This window comes from Equus asinus, chromosome 8, assembly GCF_041296235.1.
Source record: "Equus asinus isolate D_3611 breed Donkey chromosome 8, EquAss-T2T_v2, whole genome shotgun sequence".
Taxonomy (NCBI): Eukaryota; Metazoa; Chordata; class Mammalia; order Perissodactyla; family Equidae; genus Equus; species Equus asinus.
This window is the reverse complement of record NC_091797.1, coordinates 35,899,408-35,918,126: the sequence shown is the minus strand read 5'-3', so window position 1 is coordinate 35,918,126 and position 18,719 is coordinate 35,899,408. Positions and strand designations below refer to the sequence as shown.

The following is an 18,719-nucleotide window of genomic DNA, read 5'->3' as shown; positions in this document are numbered from 1 at the left end:
TAGTTGCCAGGCAAAATGGCCATAATAAAGTGGCAGCTGGAATGAAAACTAAACCGGGTTAATTATAAACACCCTGCTCCTTATCCACTTCCAAGCTGACTCATCCATGAAGTGTTTATGTGCCAGAACACTATCAGAGGTTGCTAATATATCCCACCATATAATCTGAAACCAAAAGAATTTCAGAAAGCTAAACTTGGGAGTGAATCATAGGTAAAGGACATATAATTCTGAGATCATCACTGAGCTTTGTACTTGGGTCTGTGGCCACATGTGAAAAACATCTGAGTATAATCAGAAAAGATAATCCAGCCATGGGCGGCAGGATATTGTGGTGGTCAAGGGCCCTTATCCATTTTGCACAGTCAGATTGTCTTGGATTTGAATCATGGATCTGCAAACTCACAGCCAGAGCATGGTGCCATATCAGGGACACCACATCTGTGTATTTCTGGCAGGGTGAACATTCAGCAGCAACAGTAGTTACATGGCTCTTGGTGAGTGGAAGCCCATGCTATTGGACCCATGCATACCTCCATCCTACAACCATAGCTAATGCCTTTATAACCCATTGTGCCAGCACTAGGCTGGCCTATGCCAGAGACTGATTGATGTGAACTGCCCACTAGTCATTCTGTTAACTTGGTTGTTCCGTGCCTCTCCTATTTTTGGCGCTCTCCGGTAGGTGCTAACATGCAGTGCAAAGATATTCACACTTCTTTCCCATTCCCACAGACCCATCCACCTGCCTTTTCCCCAGATTTCATTGTCTTTGCTCTTCCAACCTTCTCCTTCCAGGCCCTTAACCAACCAGCCAAGTAAGCTGCCACTGCCTGTGTGTTTATATGTATTCTTCCATTGGGCCACTTTTCTTTTCACACAAAATGGATGACCAGGTACAACACCCAAAGCTCTGCCCACTGGGAGGATTTACTATCAGTACTGTTCTCTAGGGCCACCCTTGGGAGGAACGATAGTGGAGCAGCAGTCCATTTTCATCTCTCACTCACATATTGAGTTGATCCATCATGGACCAAGGTCAGTCTTTTCTTTCCTCCATCAGCTTATCATAAGGTATCCCTCTTCTCAAATCCCTCCCAGATTAAAGATGACTATAAACTCTTCAATAATTCTCCCACCGGAAGGGGCTCTATTTCCCTTCCCCTTGAATCTGGGTTTGTCTATGACTGTGTTGACCAAAACAGTGTGTCAGAAGTGGCACCATGCCATCTCTGGGCCTAGATTGTAGGAGAACTGGCTGTTCCACATCCCTTATAGCCCTGAGTCACCAATGTAAGAAGTTTGACTACCATGTTGGATAGACTGTGTGGAGAGGCCCTAAGATAGAATGTAGAAGGAAAAAGGTCCAGAAGGACCTAGACTTATAGTTGAAAAAAGCAAAGAACAGAGCATGGGAGTAAAGCTGTCTTTGACTTTTTGGAGCAGTCCATTTACCAGCTGAAGGCTCCAGGTGATCCCAGCCGGTGCTCCCTGGAACATAAGAATTACCGAGCCAAGCTCTTCTCGAATTCCTGGCTCACAACATTGTGAGAGACAATTAAATGATGATTGGTTTAAGCCACCAAGTTTGAGGTATTTGGTTACACAGCAATACCCAACACAGCCACTGGTATGAGCAAGGGGAGAGGCACTGAGCCACAATGTGGATGATATGGATGATACGAGCCACCTATTCATGCACCTTGCTTCTGCACTCTAGTTCCGCTCGTGCTCCATCCAGGATGTACTACTTCTATCTCACAATTGATTCATGGTGTAACCTGACCTTATCACTTTATTGGTTGACAAAACCAGTCATGATGGGAAGTTCTCCCCTCATGCTCATTTGACGTCCCATGTCAGGAGCTCTTTCTCTAATAAGGCCCAGTAGCAGGCAAGGGGCTGTGTCCTAAGAGGGCATACTTCTCTGCAGCAGATGGCAAGGCCCTGATCAAAAACCCCAGGGGGCTCTAAGCTGTCATTCTCCTTTTTTGCTTTACACTGCATCTTTTCCCACCACCCATACCTCCGTTGCCCGAGGGTCTGTTGGGTCAGATGGCCAAAGCAGCAAAGTTGCTGGTACAACAGCCTGGAACTGATGCAGAGCCCTTTTCCTCTCCGGGCTCCAGTTAGTCACTAAAAAAATGGTTCCGTGCAGTATTCCCATGAGTGTGGAATATGCTGCCTCTAGAACTGAAAGGGAACTGCCAAGCATTAGTGGTGTTACCAGTAGTGGTATTAAATGTGAAATGCAATAATTTGTCCTTTACTTTAGAGAGATGTCCTGGCATGACACAGAATACTGGACCTCTAAAAAATTCAATGATGTGGAGGGCCCTGAATCTTCAGAGTTTATCTCCCACCCTCTGGAGTGCATTTGTCTTACCAATGTGACCTGTTTGATAAATAGGCAGTACATCCTGTTTGATTAATAAGATATCATTAATATAGTGGGACAATGTGATGTTTGTGGAATGTCCAGAAGGTCCATGTCCAGTGATGTGCTGGAGCTAGCTCATACTATTTCATGAGAGCTGATTGTTAAATCTTTAGGAATTTTACAAACCAGTTGCGACACAGCCATTATTAAAAAGTAAGTTATATAAACATAATATAATAAAATACATTATACCATTATATCAAAAGCAAAGGTAATAAATAGTTGAAACTGATCTTTCCTAGTTATTTTACCATATTTTAGTATTATCTCTGCTCTTGTTTACATCTATTGTGTCGGTATGAGAAAAATACCACAAAATGTATTGCATAATAGTATGTTATTGTGCATCTCTTACCAAGGCTGCATTTCAACGATGTCACATTGGCAGCTTAAAATTGGCTGTGGTGGGAATATGTACACTATGGAAATCGGCAAGTGCTACAAATCAAGGCTTTTTTGTCCATGTCCTTTTGGACCGTATTATGACATGAATTAAAACACAGTCCTGGGGCAAAGCTGTATATGTATACTTGTAACCCTTCCATGGAAATGCAAACTCCTTCTTGTCCTCCTTCTTAATAGTATTGGCAAAGAACACACTTACCTGAAGCCAATAGCCACATAACATGGACCTGAAGCCATGTTAATCAGGCACAACAGCTGCAATTTGTCTACCACATGGTTGAGTTTGTGGTAGTCCACTGTCGTCTTCCAAGATCCATCTGGTTTTTGTAGTGACCAGACTGGTGAATTAAGTGGGGGATATTATAGGGACGACCACCTCTGCATCCTTTAAAGTGGCATCAATCTCCGCCATTTCCTTTGTGATATTGTTCTTGACTTCCTGTCTTTCTTGGGAACAGGGGTGCAGATTTAAGGATTCTGCTGGGCCTCCGCCTACCATCTCTTAGTCCACAGACCAAAAAACCAAAGAGGGGATTCTGCCAACTACCAAGTATTTGCATTCCAATTATACATTTGAGGACTGCAGAAATGACTAGCGGATGGGTCCATGGACTCAGTGGATTCACTGCGATCTGGCCCTGGGCTAGGATGCCATTTATTAGCTGACCCCTTGTGCCCTCACTCTGATGAGGGAGGGGCATGGCAATGGTTCAGCTACATCATATGAGGGTTAGACTAAATGCCCTAAATGCTCTTCCTAGGGTTTTATAATTCTGTGTTACTACAGTGTAGGCCAACTCAGAGAGAAAAATTAAACGGAAAAGGAGGAAGTTGAGAATTTTTAAAAGTGAGACCCTGGGGGGGGGGGGTGGGAGGTGGGCAAAACGGATGAAAGAGGTCGAAAGAATAAACTTTCCACTAGAGAATAAATAAGTCCTAGGGCTGTAATGCACAGCATGGTGACTATAATTAACAACACTCTATTGCATACTTGAAAGTTGCTCAGACAGTAGACCTCAAAAGTTCTCACCACAAGAAAAAATTTGTAACCATGTGTGGTGATGGATGCTAACTAGACTCATTGTGGTGATCCTCTCACACATACATCAAATCATTACGTTGTACACTTGAAACTACTATAACATTATATGTCGATTATCTGCTAGTTTTTAAAAATGAAATGAATAAATAAAAGTAAGTGTTAGAAATGTCTTCACTCTTAAGAAAACAGTTTGAAGACAAAATCCAGACTCTGGGGCCCCCAATGTCTCGGAATTCCAACATGTAAACCTGAAAGCGCCCTCTGCTGGCAGCCAGTATTAAGCACCACTCGTCAATAACTACAAAATAATGCAGACCTCATTGGTACATATTAAGTTTTAATCTGGTGATCACACGTAGTGAGTTATATTTATATTTACTATTAGGTTCCCCAACTGTAAAAATGCAATTGAAACACCATAAGTTACAATCACTTTAAATTATACAGAATCTACAGATAAAAGACGTTCTTTGTTTTACAAGATTTCAAGTATTATAAACAAATTTAAATACTATTTGAAAATGAAATGGACTAGTTATTGAGGATAACTGTTATATTAAATAACTTTTTGGACATTTCATATTATAATAGTGTCAATATTTCTGGGATAAACATATGTCAAAAGTCTATGCTTCTAACTACTTTTTCCCCTGATCAAGACCAAACAAATCCATGACTATCCTATTTCAGTCATTATGTAAAATTTTGAACTGCCTAAAAAAAGATGGCCATAAGAAAGAATAAAAAACAAGTTTTATAGAATTATGACCTTTGGGGGCGGGTCACCAGGAAGATTGGCCCTGAGCTAACATCTATCGCCAATCTTCCTCTTTTTGCTTGAGGAAGATTGTCGCTGGGCTAACACCTGTGCCAATCTTCCTCTATTTTATGTGGGACTCCACCACAGCACTTGATGAGCAGTGCTAGGTCCACACCTGAGACCTGAACCTGCAAACCTGGGCCGCTGAAGCAGAGCACGCAAAATTAACCACTATGCCAGCAGGCCAGCCCCATGACTTTTTTAAAAATAATAATGAAAATTATAAGTGGGGTCCTGAATGGATGAATCAGAGGCTTGAAAGGAATATCTGGAAGCCTGGGGGGACTCTCTGGCAGTGGGGGGAGGAGAGACCACCTTATTCTTCCTATTGACAGAAAGAAGCAGTGGGTGACCTTTTTACCCACCACAGTGATGACTGTTGCTAGCATGTTTCCTCTAGATGCTCCCCTGGCCCCTTGCCGCCCCCCCAACCCCTGCCACAATGATTCATGCCTAATTAATTGTCTATGGGCTGTATGACCCCAGGGCCTTAACAGAATTAATGAGCTCTTCCTCTCCATGGGATGGGAGCCCTGGGATCCCTCCTTCTACCACCACATCATGTCAACCTTTCCACCTCCAGTGCCACTAAAACAGGCTAAGTTCTCTCCAGACTAAGGGGAAAGGTTGTTCGCAATGAGCGCCATTCCAAAAAGGTGACTCTGACTTCCTTTGGCCTCATCTTACCTGCAGAGATTTCGTGGGCCATGGTTGGTGTGCAGCCTCTGCAGCCAGTCCACTTAGGTTCAAGTATCAGCTCGGCTGCTTACTAACTATACTGTCTTGAGAAAGTTATTTAAACTTTCTTTGCTTCAATTTCTTAACATTAAAAGGAAGATAACACATGGAATTGTTGTGAGGGATAATCAGAGATGTGCTGATAAATGCTTAACAACCAGCTTGGTTGGAGGGAGGCAGAGCTCTAATCCGAAGGGTTTGCCAATTTCTACAGTGTAAATAGTCCTGCCATGGCTGATTCAAGCTACCAATGGTTTAATACTTGTCTCAGAAAATTCCTGAAAATTAGACAGTTAAGAGCTAATATGAGCCAGCTCCAGCACGTCACATGTATGTGTGCCTAGAAAAGTACCTGGTAGGAAGTATTAGCAATCCTTATTATGACTAGAAACATAACTGCCCATTCTTCTTGATTTTGTTGTTTTCCTCTTGATGTCCAAATGGAGGCTAGGCACTAGTTGGGTTTCATCATCGCTGGGAGCAGAAGAGATTTTTATTTGATTGAGGGTAAGTAGAAACTCATTCTTCTCCAATGAGACATCAGTTTCCACATGTCCTCAATAGTGGAACACCAGATTTGGAGTTAAACAGGGTCTAGAATCCTGACCCTGGCACCTACTGGCTAGGTGACCTTAGCCAAGTTACTTAACCTCTCTGAGACTGTTCCTTTCTTGGTAAAATTGATGTAACAATATTTTTTTTTGCAGGGTTGCGATGAGAACCAGTTGATCAGGGAGATGATGGGCACGACGTTTGGCACATAAGAAGCACCCAACAAATGGTAGCTACTGAGAGCAATAGGAGGTAAAGATCACTGGATTATCATAAACGACTTTAAGTATCATAAACACTCGCCCAACCCCTGCCCCCTCTCCTAGCACAATGCTGGCACTTTTGAGCCTCAAAAAATTAATAAATGCATAAACCAATGAATGAATGTGTCAGAGGGCAAAGGACTAGGAGAAAAATGGTAAATGAAAGAAAGAGTGGAAAAGACAGAGAGTAAAAGAGAGAAAAGGGGGAGAGTCATTAAGGAAGACGGAATCTAAAGAGATTCAAAAATAAGGCAGAGAAAGAGAAAGAGCGAAATGTCAAGAGAACGAGAAAGTTAGAAATGCAAAAAATTGATTAGGATGACAGTTGGCGGAAGAATAAAAAACAGCTGGCTGTTGTTTAGAGTTACAAAGAATTTTATATTAAAGAAAAAAAAGAAGTGGTAACTGCTAATGAGCACGAGGTTTCTTTTTGGGGTGATGAAATGTCCTGAAAGTTGATAGCACTGGTTGCACAACTTGTGAATATAGTAAAAACTACTAAATTATACACTTTAAAAAAGTGAATTAAAAAAAGAGTGAATGTTATGGTATGTGAAATATATCACAAAAAAAGAAGAGAAAGGAATAATTAATTAAAAATTCAGAACGGTGAGAGGGGTGGGAAATTGAGCAGTCAGGGAGGGGCGCCCAAAGATTCTAAGCTACTTGAAACGTTTGCTCAGTTCCTTAACCTGGTTGGTGGGCATACCAGGGGGTGACTTTATTATTCATTAAACTATAGAGATTTGCTTTACTCACACTTTTTTTGAATATATAAAAATATGAAAAATTTCTTTAAATATATCCCATAAGGGAGAAAAAAAAAACAATGGGAGAAAAATAAAGAACAAACCAAGACACAAAAGCCGAAATCTCTGGCACAAAGGAGACGTGGGAGAGCTTAAACACAAAATGGGAACCCTGCGATGGGAGATGCTCATGCCGCCCTATAAGCTCCCAGGGCACTGTGGTCAGCTGTCCCACCCTCTCGCCTATCACCACCCCCCCAATGGCCTTCCTAAGATCTCCTGGGACCACAGAACCCAAGTCCTTATCTCCCAACTGCCAGAGAGGCTGCAGCCTCTCACCCTATCTCTGAGTTGGCCTTCTATGCCCCAATACCTCTCTCCTTTATAGAAAAAAATCCAGTCACCTCCTCTAGGAAGCTTTCCCTGATATATCCACCTAAATTGGTCCTTCATCTGACAGACCCTTTTCTCTCATTCCCTCAGTATGTTGAAATTACTGACCTTTAAATCTCAGAGTCTTTGATAATGTTCCTGTGAGTTTCTCGGTGATTTTAATGTGCATGGGGCCACACTTACCTCTTGCCTGTAAACTTCTCATGGCAGGAAATGAGCATGTGGACCAATTCCCCCAACCAGGACACCTGGTTCAGAGACTTAGGCAACCAAACTGATCTGTGTGGGAACAGTGTCGCTAGACATCAAGGGAAAATCTCTCTCAGAGATATAACAAGTGTCTCTGATAAGCTCCCTTGCAAATAAAGAAGCATAAATAAATGGAATAAAAATAGCTCTACAAAATTCGTATGACCAATAGAAAAATGATCAATGCTATAGAGATAATTCATAGTCAGAAAATCCATTCAAAATATATTGCTTTCCTGGGCCGGCCCAGTGGTGCAGCGGTTAAGTTAGCACGTTCCGCTTCTCTGCGGCCCGGGGTTCGCTGGTTCGGATCCCGGGTGCGGACATGGCACTGCTTGGCAGCCATACTGTGGTAGGCGTCCCACGTATAAACTAGAGGAAGATGGGCATGGATGTTAGCTCAGAGCCAGGCTTCCTCAGCAAAAAGAGGAGGACTGGCAGTAGTTAGCTGAGGGCTAATCTTCCTCCAAAAACAAACAAACAAAAAAAAAAAAATATATATATTGCTTTGCTAGTTCTTCCACAAACACACAGGGACAATGCAACACATAGAACAGTGCTCAAAACATAGTGGCACTCAATAAAGGTGTGCTGAATTAGTTAAAGTTAATTAATCTATGTTTTACATCACCTCCTTTACTCTAAACCAGTAAGTCTGAGGTGCCAGTGTGAGGCTCCATCTGTTTTCCAGCACATCCACGATTTCCTTACTCCCACTAGTCAACGTCTGACCGGGAGGAACTGGGCGGGAGAAGGAGCTGCTGGATGGTGATGTGCCTGGAGAGAGAGGAAGGGAAGAGAAATGTCCACCTGCTATAACCTGACAAGTACCCAGGGTGATTTGATAAGACAGGTTGGAACACACTGCTCTGACATCACTTATCCTTCTGGGTCTGGACAGGAGCAGGCCATGGTCAACCAAAGCTCCCCAGTGGGCTTCCTCCTTCTGGGCTTCGCTGAATACCCAGGACTTGAAAGAACCCTCTTCATCATTGTCTTAACTTCCTACCTCCTGTCTCTGGTGGGCAACACACTCATCATCCTGCTGTCTGTGCCGGACCCCAGGCTCCACTCTCCTATGTACTTTTTCCTCTCTAACCTCTCCTTCTTGGACCTCTGCTTCACCACAAGTTGTGTCCCCCAGATGCTGGTCAATCTCTGGGGCCCAAAGAAGACCATCAGCTTCCTTGGCTGCTCTGTCCAGCTCTTCACCTTTCTGTTCCTGGGGACCACTGAGTGCATCCTCCTGACAGTGATGGCCTTTGACCGCTACGTGGCTGTCTGCCAGCCCCTCCACTATGCGACCGTCATCCACCCCCGCCTATGCTGGCAGCTGGCAGCTGTGGCCTGGGTCATTGGGTTGGTGGAGTCAGTGATCCAGACACCACCCACCCTCAGCCTGCCCTTCTGCCCCCACCAGCAGGTGGATGATTTTGTGTGTGAGGTCCCAGCTTTAATTAGACTCTCCTGTGGGGACACCACCTACAATGAGATCCAGATGGCTGTTGCCAGTGTATTCATCTTGGTTGTGCCCCTCAGCCTCATCCTTGCTTCTTACAGTGCTATTGCTCAGGCAGTGCTGAGGATTAACTCTGCCATAGCATGGAGAAAGGCTTTGGGGACCTGCTCCTCCCATCTCATTGTGGTCACTCTTTTCTACAGCTCAGCCATTGTTGTCTACCTCCAGCCCAAAGATCCGTATGCTCAGAAGAGGGGCAAATTCTTTGGTCTCTTCTATGCAGTGGGCACTCCTTCACTTAACCCTCTCATATACACCCTGAGGAACAAGGAAGTCAAGAGGGCGTTCAGGAGGTTGCTGGGGAAGGACGGGGTCTCCAGGGAGAGCCGAGGGAGAGCTGCTTGATGTGCTTTCACACCGACAGGAGATTCTTCGTGCTTTTGTCAGGAAGTTTGTGTTCCCCACACTCTTGCCCTTCCACATCCGTCAAGCCACAGTAATTGGTGATAGCCACGTGTGTGTGCATATGTGTGAGTGTGTGTACGCACGTGTAAGAGACAGAAGCTGAAAATGTGGTAAGAGGAGGCACGTATCTCCATATGAAACCTTATATGAATCAAATTTAATATTTTCTCTTTTCTCTATTTCATTATTAACAGTCTTCACCTCCATGAGGTCCCTAATTTTATCATTTCCATTTTTAATTCATCTTCCTGGTCATACATCATTATTTCTTCACCTCCATTTCTAATTCCTACCATATCTTCTTTGCTTCTCCCTCAAGTTTTTTCCATTTCCTTATGTGTCTGTTTTGCATGCTTATTCTATTTTACCCCCCAAATGACAGCAAGGGAGAGGGGAAGCTGAAACCCAGGTAGGTTCAGAAACTCACCCAAGAACCCACAGTATTAGAACTAAAATCCAGGCCCCCCTGCTTTCAGTCAACCTCTCAAATACATACTGTTGCTTTTATACTGTAATCAAACATCCGAGTGTCCTCAGGCTGGAAGCCAGAACAGAGCCTTAGGGAGAAAGCTTAACTTTCCAGTCCTAGTATTTCTTGTTTTACAGCGCCCGCAAATCACAGGCAAACAGCTCAGAGCGGAAACATCTTAATGTTTAGGCTGGCAGGACAATTCTGACAATGCAGACTTTGTTGTCATCTACTGGCAAAATGTGGAATTGCATGTGGCCATCCCAGACTCCTGACCTAAGACCTCTCTAAAGGTCATCAGTTCTGTACTCTGCTCAGAAAGATCATAATTATGGAATTGTTATTATTAAGTATTTACATATTGATTATGATATTCCAGGTACCATTTAAAGCGATTGACACATATTGACTCATGTAATCCCTATAACAACACTAGGAAGCAGATATTATTATCCTTTTTCAGATGCAGAAACTAAGACACTGTGTTTAAGTAGCAGATTTAAAATGCAGAGATTTGGACCCAGGAGGGCTGACTCAAGTCTCCGTGCTCTTTTGGTACAAACGGTGCCTCCCCAGCCCAGGTGAGAAGCTTCAATCTCTCGGTAAACTTTGAGGAAATCATCCCAACCTAAAAATACATCTAACTCAATCCCCCAGCTGGAGGTTTGCTTCCCTGGAATAAGAGTTTTATCAAGTGCCTCCTAGCACCTCATGGGAACAAGAAACAATAGCATGCTTGGGAAGAAGTTTTTTTACAGCTCATGGTGTGTGTTCCTGGCTTAGGTCCCCCACTCGAATTCAGACTGCAGGAAGGCAAGGACCAGAATATTGCAGAAAATTGGCACTCGTTTAATTCTATAAATCAATGAATGGGTGAATGAAGGAATGAATGAATCTCTCCAAATAACGTGTAAAGGGCTCTGCAGGTACCTTATCTCACAGATGCTGTTTCCAAGCTTTTCCACGGTCATAGCAACAGTACCAAATTCTCTTTGGGTACATGCTGATAAAATAAGAAAAAGGGAAATCCTACCTTTTTTCTAGTTCCAACACAAAATGGCTTTGACTCAACATTTACCCTGGCATCAGCACAGAACAGCAGCATTAACCTATTTTAATCCTAATCTTCATTTTAGCCATTTGTGTACTAATCTTATTGTCTCCTCAGCCTCATTATTAAACTGTGTCCTAATCTTAATGTAGATCCCTCATTTATATTTAATAATCCTAATCTCAGCCCTACAAGAAATGTTAACGTTAATTCCACTTTTCAAATCACTTACGTAATTTTTTTTCTCATGACCACCTCCATCCTCTTTCTCTCACTGGCACTTGGAAACCTCTATTCTTTTTTGCCTGTTTATCAACTCTCTATGCTCAGAGGCACTGATATTCATGAACAGTAAAATCCTCTTTAGACAAACTCTAGAGAAAATACAACAGAGAATTAAATGAAGCAATCTAAAAGAATCTGTTTTAATGAAACCTCATTTGTTCAATAAATGGTTTAACATAGGCTTTAGAACCAACATCTTATTCTGAATTAATTCTACATGGACAGCTGTCTATCAGATACTCCAGAAGAAAATCCAACATAAGTTTACTCAGTCACAACCCTCAAAGTGTCCAAAGAAGATAGAGGTGGTCAGAGACATATTTCCAGCATAAGTAACCGAGACACAACTGAGTTGGAGGCAAATTAGAGGCCAAAGGAATACAAAATAAAAGGATGAAGTGTATGAGTGCTTAGGTGGTGTGGGGAGCAGAGAATTCTTCCTAGAGGTTTGAACCACAGCAGAGGGAACAAAATTAATACGAAATATTTGCTGATTTACAATATGGAAAGAGTTAAGCAAGTTGCGCATTAAGCTGGGAAGATATGAGGGAAGGAGTTACACCAGGGAGATAAATGATTAAGGAGAAAGGTATGGATTATTTTAGAAATTTATAGAAACTACTGAATTGGATAGAACTGGAAAAAGGGATCTCTTAAAGACACTGTAAGATGACAAGATTTAGGTCCCAAGATGGCGGCCACTTACCTAACCACCTAATACAATACGGTCCTGAGTTGGAAGCATTTAATGGACATTATTCAAAAACCTCAGGGTTTTAGTTGCCTATTCAAGTATGGTCACCATCTGAAGCTCTCACTGAATCAAGGATAAGTACTGATGCGTAGGGCCCAGCTTCTGTTACATCCCTCCAGCCCTCAGTGAAGCCAGCCTTCCTGGTTTCCCTTAGGCGGAATTAATCACTCAGCCTTGAAGGGTACCAGAATATGCCACCCCAAAATAGGCCTCTTCAGAATATGAATTATTTTGAGCTAAAGGCTATTGAGAACCAGCAGGTGCAGAAAAAGCTCTAAAAACAGGACACAAGTTTTCCATTTGTAAAGGAAATTTACATTTATAAAGGTGCCTCCCTCTCCTGTAGCAGGAAGAGGACTCAGCAATTTTTATGAAGAAGGCGAGACTTAAATCTGCATAACAAACCTCACTAAACAACCCTTGTTTACACTTTTCCTGAGTAGCTTCCCATAACCTTCCTCCCCCACCCAGAAGCCCAAACCCCTTTTCCTTTGCTTAGCCAATGATGGAATACAAGCCCCAGTTCTAACCACCCCTGGGTTACTCATCACTAGGTGCCCACATGTATATAAGCGATGCACATATTAATAAACTTGTTTGTTTTTCTCCTGTTCATCTGGTTTTTTGCCAGTCTAATTTACAGGGCCCCAGATGAAGAACCTAAGATGAATAGAGGAAAAAGATTATTTTTCCTGCCCTCCACCCCTCTACACACACCTGGAGGGGGCACTCTGCATGCTGTATTACTTCCACATATGTCTCCTCTCTACACTATTGGTCCCCAGCACAGTGTCTGGCCTATGCAGACCTCAATGCATTCCGCCGCTATGGCCACTTGTGCTGGTTATCTTCGTGAGAAAGTCTCTAGCATTTCCTTCTGTGCTCCAGAGCACCATATAAGTGGATACCATATTGATAAAGTATTTTGAATATCACCACTTTTGGGGGATAAGCCATCAGTAAGTCCATACTCTGATTTCCCTCAAGTCCATGGACCATGAAGTGCAAAGGAACAGAACTCTCTGCTTCAAAAGCCTGAGTGAATAAACAAAAAGGTGCCTGTCCAGAGTGACTAAAATTACGGTGGACCGTGGGAGGAGCCACAATTGGCAGAAAGGACTAGGTATGGGACTACTGCTGGCCCTGAAGCGTCCAGCAAGAACCAAAGGCTGGTCAGAGGCAGAAAGCTAGCAAATAGACAGGACTGGGTGATCAGCTTGGGAGAGCAGACGGTGTGTGAAGTGGAGTGAACACTGGCTTTGAAGTCTGTAGACCAGATGTGACATATTGTTCTTTCCAAAGAAGTCTGCAACAGCATATTGATCCCATCCCACATGCTTTTTACAGTGTGTCTGATACTCATCCCACCAAGAGTTGGGGACTATGTTTGCTCCCCTTGAATCTGGGCAAGGCGTTGTCTGCCTGGACGATTGGGATACAGCAGAGGTGATGCTATGTGACTTCAAAGGCTACACCAGAAAAATGATACAGCTTCAACCTAGCTGGATTTCTCGTTCTGTCTGTCTGTCTCTCTCTCGACTCACCTTTGGAACATAGTCACCACATCATGAGGAATCCCACGCCACATGGAAAGGCCATGTGTAGGGGTTCCAGCTCTCAGCCCACACCCACTTTAGACCCTTTAGATAACTCCAGGCCCCAGCCTTCAAATCTCCCCAGTCCTCTGAGTTCCTGACCCACAAAAACCATGAGATAATAAATGATTATTCTTTTAAGCCACTGTTTTAGGGTAACAAGTTATGCAACAATAGTAATAATAATACAGGCAGCTTGAATGCTTGCTCTACTCCTTGCTAGCTCTGTGACCCTGGACAAATCTTCCTCTCGCAGAGTTGTAGTCTCCTTGCCAGACAGCAGATATGAGCACAAAACACCTTCCCCACAGGGCTGGCTGTCCTGAGCATCAGAGCTAATAACTGAGATGTCTATCACTCCTGGTTGCTCTCTCAATCTGTCTTATTTATTTCCCCTGCTTACTTACTAACTTCATCTTCCCACTTTTGAGAATGTACATCCCATTAAAGCTCATCTTGCTCACGGCTCTACCCCGAGTGCCTAGAGAAACACCTGCCGCAACTTTCCCAATCAGAACATGTTGAATGATTGAAAAGATAACAAAACTAACATAGCAGCAAACTGCTCACAAAATGTTCTGTGTTAGTAAGTGACTAAGGCAGGGACGCAAGAGGCCGTCAGGGCAGAGCAGGGGCCACCGAGGTCTGGCAGGCAGTCTAGCCCAGGGTACTCCAAAGTCAGAGAGATCTGTGAAGCCCATCCTGACCAGGGCAGGGCTGGAGATGCCAAGGGAGCTACTCCTCCCAGAACTGCTGAGTGGTGGTCTCATCACCTGGCAACACATCCCCCTTTCCACCAGCAGCCTCTGCTAGCCCTATCATTGGCTTGTTTCCTGCAGTCCTGCTAGCAAAGGATGGCCTGCTCACCCTTGGCCACAGCAGAACTTCTGACCCCTTTGTTTGTAATTGACCACCCACCTAAGTGCAAAGAAAGTGTGAGGTGGTAATTCTCGTCTTTTACGTTCTACCTGGGGCTGGTACATGGATCCTGCTGCTGCTTCTAAAGCCAACTGCTCATTTTCCACACTCCGGGCTTACCTATTCCATAGGCTTCTTCCCCCTTCCTTGAGAATAGTCCACAGTGGGAAGAGGGGAGACTCAAATTAAGTCCAATTGGTCCAAGGTGGATAATCACAGTGGACTGGTTTCCAAGTACTGGTCTCAGGTTTAACCCACCCAAGTTCTCGTGGAATTTCATAAACTGGTTCTTACACAGGATGGTGAAATAACAGGGCCCAGCCAACCCTTGCTGTTCTTTGGCAAAAATGTGAGAATTGCTTAAAAAATCAGTGCCAAAGGGAAAGAGAAAAGTCGAGCTTCAAAAGAGCACTTCTCCAAGAGGACACAAAAGCACTGGGCAAGTTTTTTTGTTTCCTCTTGGCCATTCAATACTTTCTTTCATTTGGATAGCAATTTCCTTCCAAGATGCTCAGGGTTCTTAGACAAAGACTTTTAAAGGTGTAAGCACTCAGGGGCCATCTCATCCACTATCTTCGTGCAGTCATCTTTTTGCTGTTCTTAGTTCCTAGGAAGGACCCTGCTCACATCAGCTGTTCAGCCACATGCTCCAGACTCCCAGTATGTGCCCATCACTGTCAGAGAACCCATTAAACAGCAGTGACGGTGGCTAGCATTTACCCAACAGACTCCATTGGCCAAGAACCATCCTAAGCACTAGTCTCTGTATTCACTCTATGGAGGACTAGATGATGATGATGATGATCTTCACAAATGAGGGCATGGAGAATAGAGATTAAGGAACATTTTTGCATGTGGTGGAAACTGACGCTCTGGTAGTCTGACTCCAGAACCCATATTTTTAATGGATAATGTCATCACTCACTAATCTCAACCCTAATCGTGTCCTGCTTTGCTCTGCTAAGCCCTCAGTGGATCAATAAAACACCTCTTTCCACCCTTCCACGTCAATGCCTTTTCATTAACAGGGAGCCCTCTGAACCTCCCTCCTTGGACTGAAGCCCACTCTGTTCACAATAAGGGACAAGGTGCTGAGTCACACTGTTCACTGCTTTATTGAGATTCGGGAAGATCCTTCCCTAAGAGACACCGCAGTGTGAATGGGACACCACCTCCCACCCATAAGTCCATCTGTCCATCTCAACAGTGAAGGGTGCCTTCCTTTGGTCAGGATTCTTACCAACTATCCACTAGAAGCAGCTCCCCAAACCTGCCCCTATTTCTTCTCCCTTAATCATCCTCCCAGATAAACACAAAGCCAAAGGGAGCAATCTTGGGAGAAGATGATTGTGAATGTGGACTGAGGGTGGTACATGAGCACAAAGGAGAGGGCGGAAAGTTCTAGCAGAAGCCAAGTGTGATGAGGAGAGGGTGTGCATGGCCCCATGCACATGAATTGGGGAAAAGTGCATAACGATGTGCAGGGTGGGCACATATGGCTCTGTTGGAAGAATACAATGATTTTAAGGTGCAAAGGGTAAGGGTACACAAGGTACCGTGAGTACACACAGGGAAAATGTGTAGATGAATGTGGATGTGTGAAAGTACGCAAGACACAACTCAGCATGCCAGACAAATGGCATACGCCTACCCACACACTCACAAGGGCACACCCATGACCACGAGAGGGGCATGTGGTAACTACGAGTAAAGGGAATACAGAGGAGCACATGTGACCACAAGAGGGGGGAAGAAACCACATGTGAGAAGCATGTGTGCACATGAGCATGTCCAATTGGAACAAACAGGGGAGGGGAGGATACACATATGTTGGGAAGCATGAGCACACACAGGGCAGAGGCGAAGAGCATGTGAGCCTTGGCAAGAAGAATGAGTGCCCTTAAGAAGCGAAATTCCGGAGGGACAAAACTTGTGGATGTTGTGGATGGAAGGAGATTATGATGGCGAGAGAAATGGAGAGGCCCCTGTTGAGGCAGAAAGGGCACTTTGGGGAGACCTCTGCTGGATGGGAGCAGAGCACAAAAGCAAGGGAGATAGCTGCAGGGTTGCTGTGGCAACGAGACAGAGGGTGTTGTAGAGAAGAGAAAGGTGTATGTGGTGAGGCTGCCAATGAGCCAGTGAGTGAGAAGCTTCAAGCGAGGTACAAACTAAATTATGAAGTAGTAATATACAATTGTATGAATAAATAAGAGAGAAAAGGGTCTGGTTCCCAGAGTATTGGAGACCCAGATAACCCCAGCCTCACAGAGGGGCCCATATTTACAAGAGATGGGATGGGGTGGCATGTTCTTCCCATCTAGGGGTAGAGATCCCCTGCCTCCTCCCAAGCGCCCCCTTCCCCTGCTCCCTTTCCCTCCCCCTCCTGGCCTGTCCTCCCTCAAACTCCCTCACTTGTAAAGCAAATGGACTCGACTCCCATCACAGCTAAGCCGGTCAGGGGGCTCAGCAGGCCCCCTGGGTAGGCCCCCAGAGGGGTCTGGGGGTGTCGGAGGGTGGCGCCGCGAGCGGAGCTGCTGCCGAGACTGGAGCTGATGGCGCAGTTCAGAGACACGTTCCTCTTTCTGGAGGAAGAAAAATAATGGGAGAGTGGGTGGGGAGGAGGGAAAGGGAGGAACGGCAGAGAAAAATGCGGGGGGATTAAAATGAGGACTCAGGGAAAGAACAAGGGGAGCCAAAAGGGCATAGTGGGGCACCAGTGGAAAAAGAGAGATCAGGGAAACAAAGAATGGGGGAGGGGGAGAAGTCAGTGCACATAGCTTCCAATATCTCACACACAGATGTATCAACCCAGTTTTCATATCCCCTACTCTGGCTCCCCACCAGCCCCTAACTACAGCCTGGGGCTCAAAGGGCACCGTGGGTACCTGCCTAGATTCCCTTCACTGGGGGTATGTTCAAAATCCAGCTGCCCCTACAACCTGGCCCCGACAGCCCATGGCCGCCTCCATCTCCTCCTATTGTGGGGGCGGGGGGGTCAAGTCCACAGTGCAGTTCATGCCCCACAGCTCCCTCCACCTGATGAGTCCAACCATCAGATGGAATCCTTGATCAACCTTTCCCCTTCCCTACCCTCCTCCACTCACTCCCTGCAGCTTTTCTCCTGAGACCTTCCCTCAAAAGACCACACACACACCCCAACCCCTATCTCAGGATCTGGTTCAGAAAACTCGACCTGAGACTTGGGCCTCCTGGACCCCGCCACCAGCCCTGCCACCACCACACACCTCAGCAATGATCTTCTCCAGTTCGCGGTTCTCCTTCTCCAACAGCCGGGACTTCTCCTCCTCGTTGTTGTTGGTAGATGACCCTGTCTTCATGGTGTCCTGTGCCTCCGACTGCCACTCCCCTCGGGTGATCAGCCTGCGCATCTGCGGGGAACATTTGGGGCATGGGATGCCAAGCAGGGACTGCGTCAGCGATTAGCTGACGGTAACTTGGAATTAGAAAGGAATGAAAATAAGAAGGAAGCTGGGCCCCAAACAAGGGAAGAGTTGGGAGGAGGGGGCAGGGAAAGGCAGGGGAGAGGTCTGGGAAGAAGGGCTGGAGGGCATGGGGTAGGCAGGGCGAAAGAAGACCCCGAACCTCACCTTGGGCACGAAGAGCACAACCAGAGTGATATAGGAGGAGAAAACTATGGCAAGAGAGGCAAAGGCGAAGGCTGCATCCTGTTGGCTGGACAGGATCATGGTGACAGGCGCAGTGATGAGGCACAGGACCTGGGGGCAGAGCATTTTGGGGAGGGTCTTAGATCTGCAGGCTCAGACAACACCCAGGGTTTTCTTCCCCCCAGGAGAGAGTCTATGAGGATAGGTTCCTGGTGAACTTTCCATTTGAAAAAGATCATCCTCAACTCTAGACTGAGAAGGATCCCAAATAAACTGTCCCAAACCAGTTCCAGCTCTAGGTCAACCCCTCCCTCAAGGCAGGAACTCCCATGATCTCTGTACACACATTCAGGGTCCTCGAGAGCCAGTCCCTGGGCAAATCTGGCAGGAAATCTTGATTCAGACTCCAGCCTGTAAACCACACACAAGTAATTTAACCTCTCTCT

General features: G+C 45.1%; 2 protein-coding genes across 4 annotated transcripts in view; one reads left to right on the top strand and one right to left on the bottom strand.

Moving 5' to 3' along the window:
• Nucleotides 1-8,561: 8,561 nt before the first annotated feature.
• On the top strand, nucleotides 8,562-9,515 carry LOC106843493 (olfactory receptor 2H1-like). Its single transcript, XM_014860526.3, has one exon. It carries the CDS (start codon nucleotides 8,562-8,564, stop codon nucleotides 9,513-9,515), a length of 954 nt encoding a protein of 317 aa, XP_014716012.3.
• Nucleotides 9,516-15,736: 6,221 nt separating this feature from the next.
• The window catches only part of GABBR1 (gamma-aminobutyric acid type B receptor subunit 1), a 28,385-nt gene continuing 25,402 nt past the window's right edge, over nucleotides 15,737-18,719 (bottom strand). For 2 of the 3 annotated variants that reach the window (XM_044776200.2, XM_044776201.2), the window contains 3 exons: nucleotides 18,256-18,384; nucleotides 17,893-18,036; nucleotides 15,737-17,229 (listed from right to left, as the gene is read on the bottom strand). In XM_044776200.2, coding sequence (XP_044632135.2) covers nucleotides 17,056-17,229; nucleotides 17,893-18,036; nucleotides 18,256-18,384 — 447 coding nt within the window. In that variant the 3' untranslated portion in view covers nucleotides 15,737-17,055. Of the gene's footprint in view, nucleotides 17,230-17,892; nucleotides 18,037-18,255; nucleotides 18,385-18,619; nucleotides 18,685-18,719 lie in introns of all 3 variants that reach the window. The other variant, XR_011505124.1, reaches the window with a different exon arrangement.

What these genes read in the sequence shown, in the direction of transcription:
- LOC106843493 (XM_014860526.3), top strand. Translation starts at nt 8,562, where the DNA reads ATGGTCAACCAAAGCTCCCCAGTGGGCTTCCTCCTTCTGGGCTTCGCT.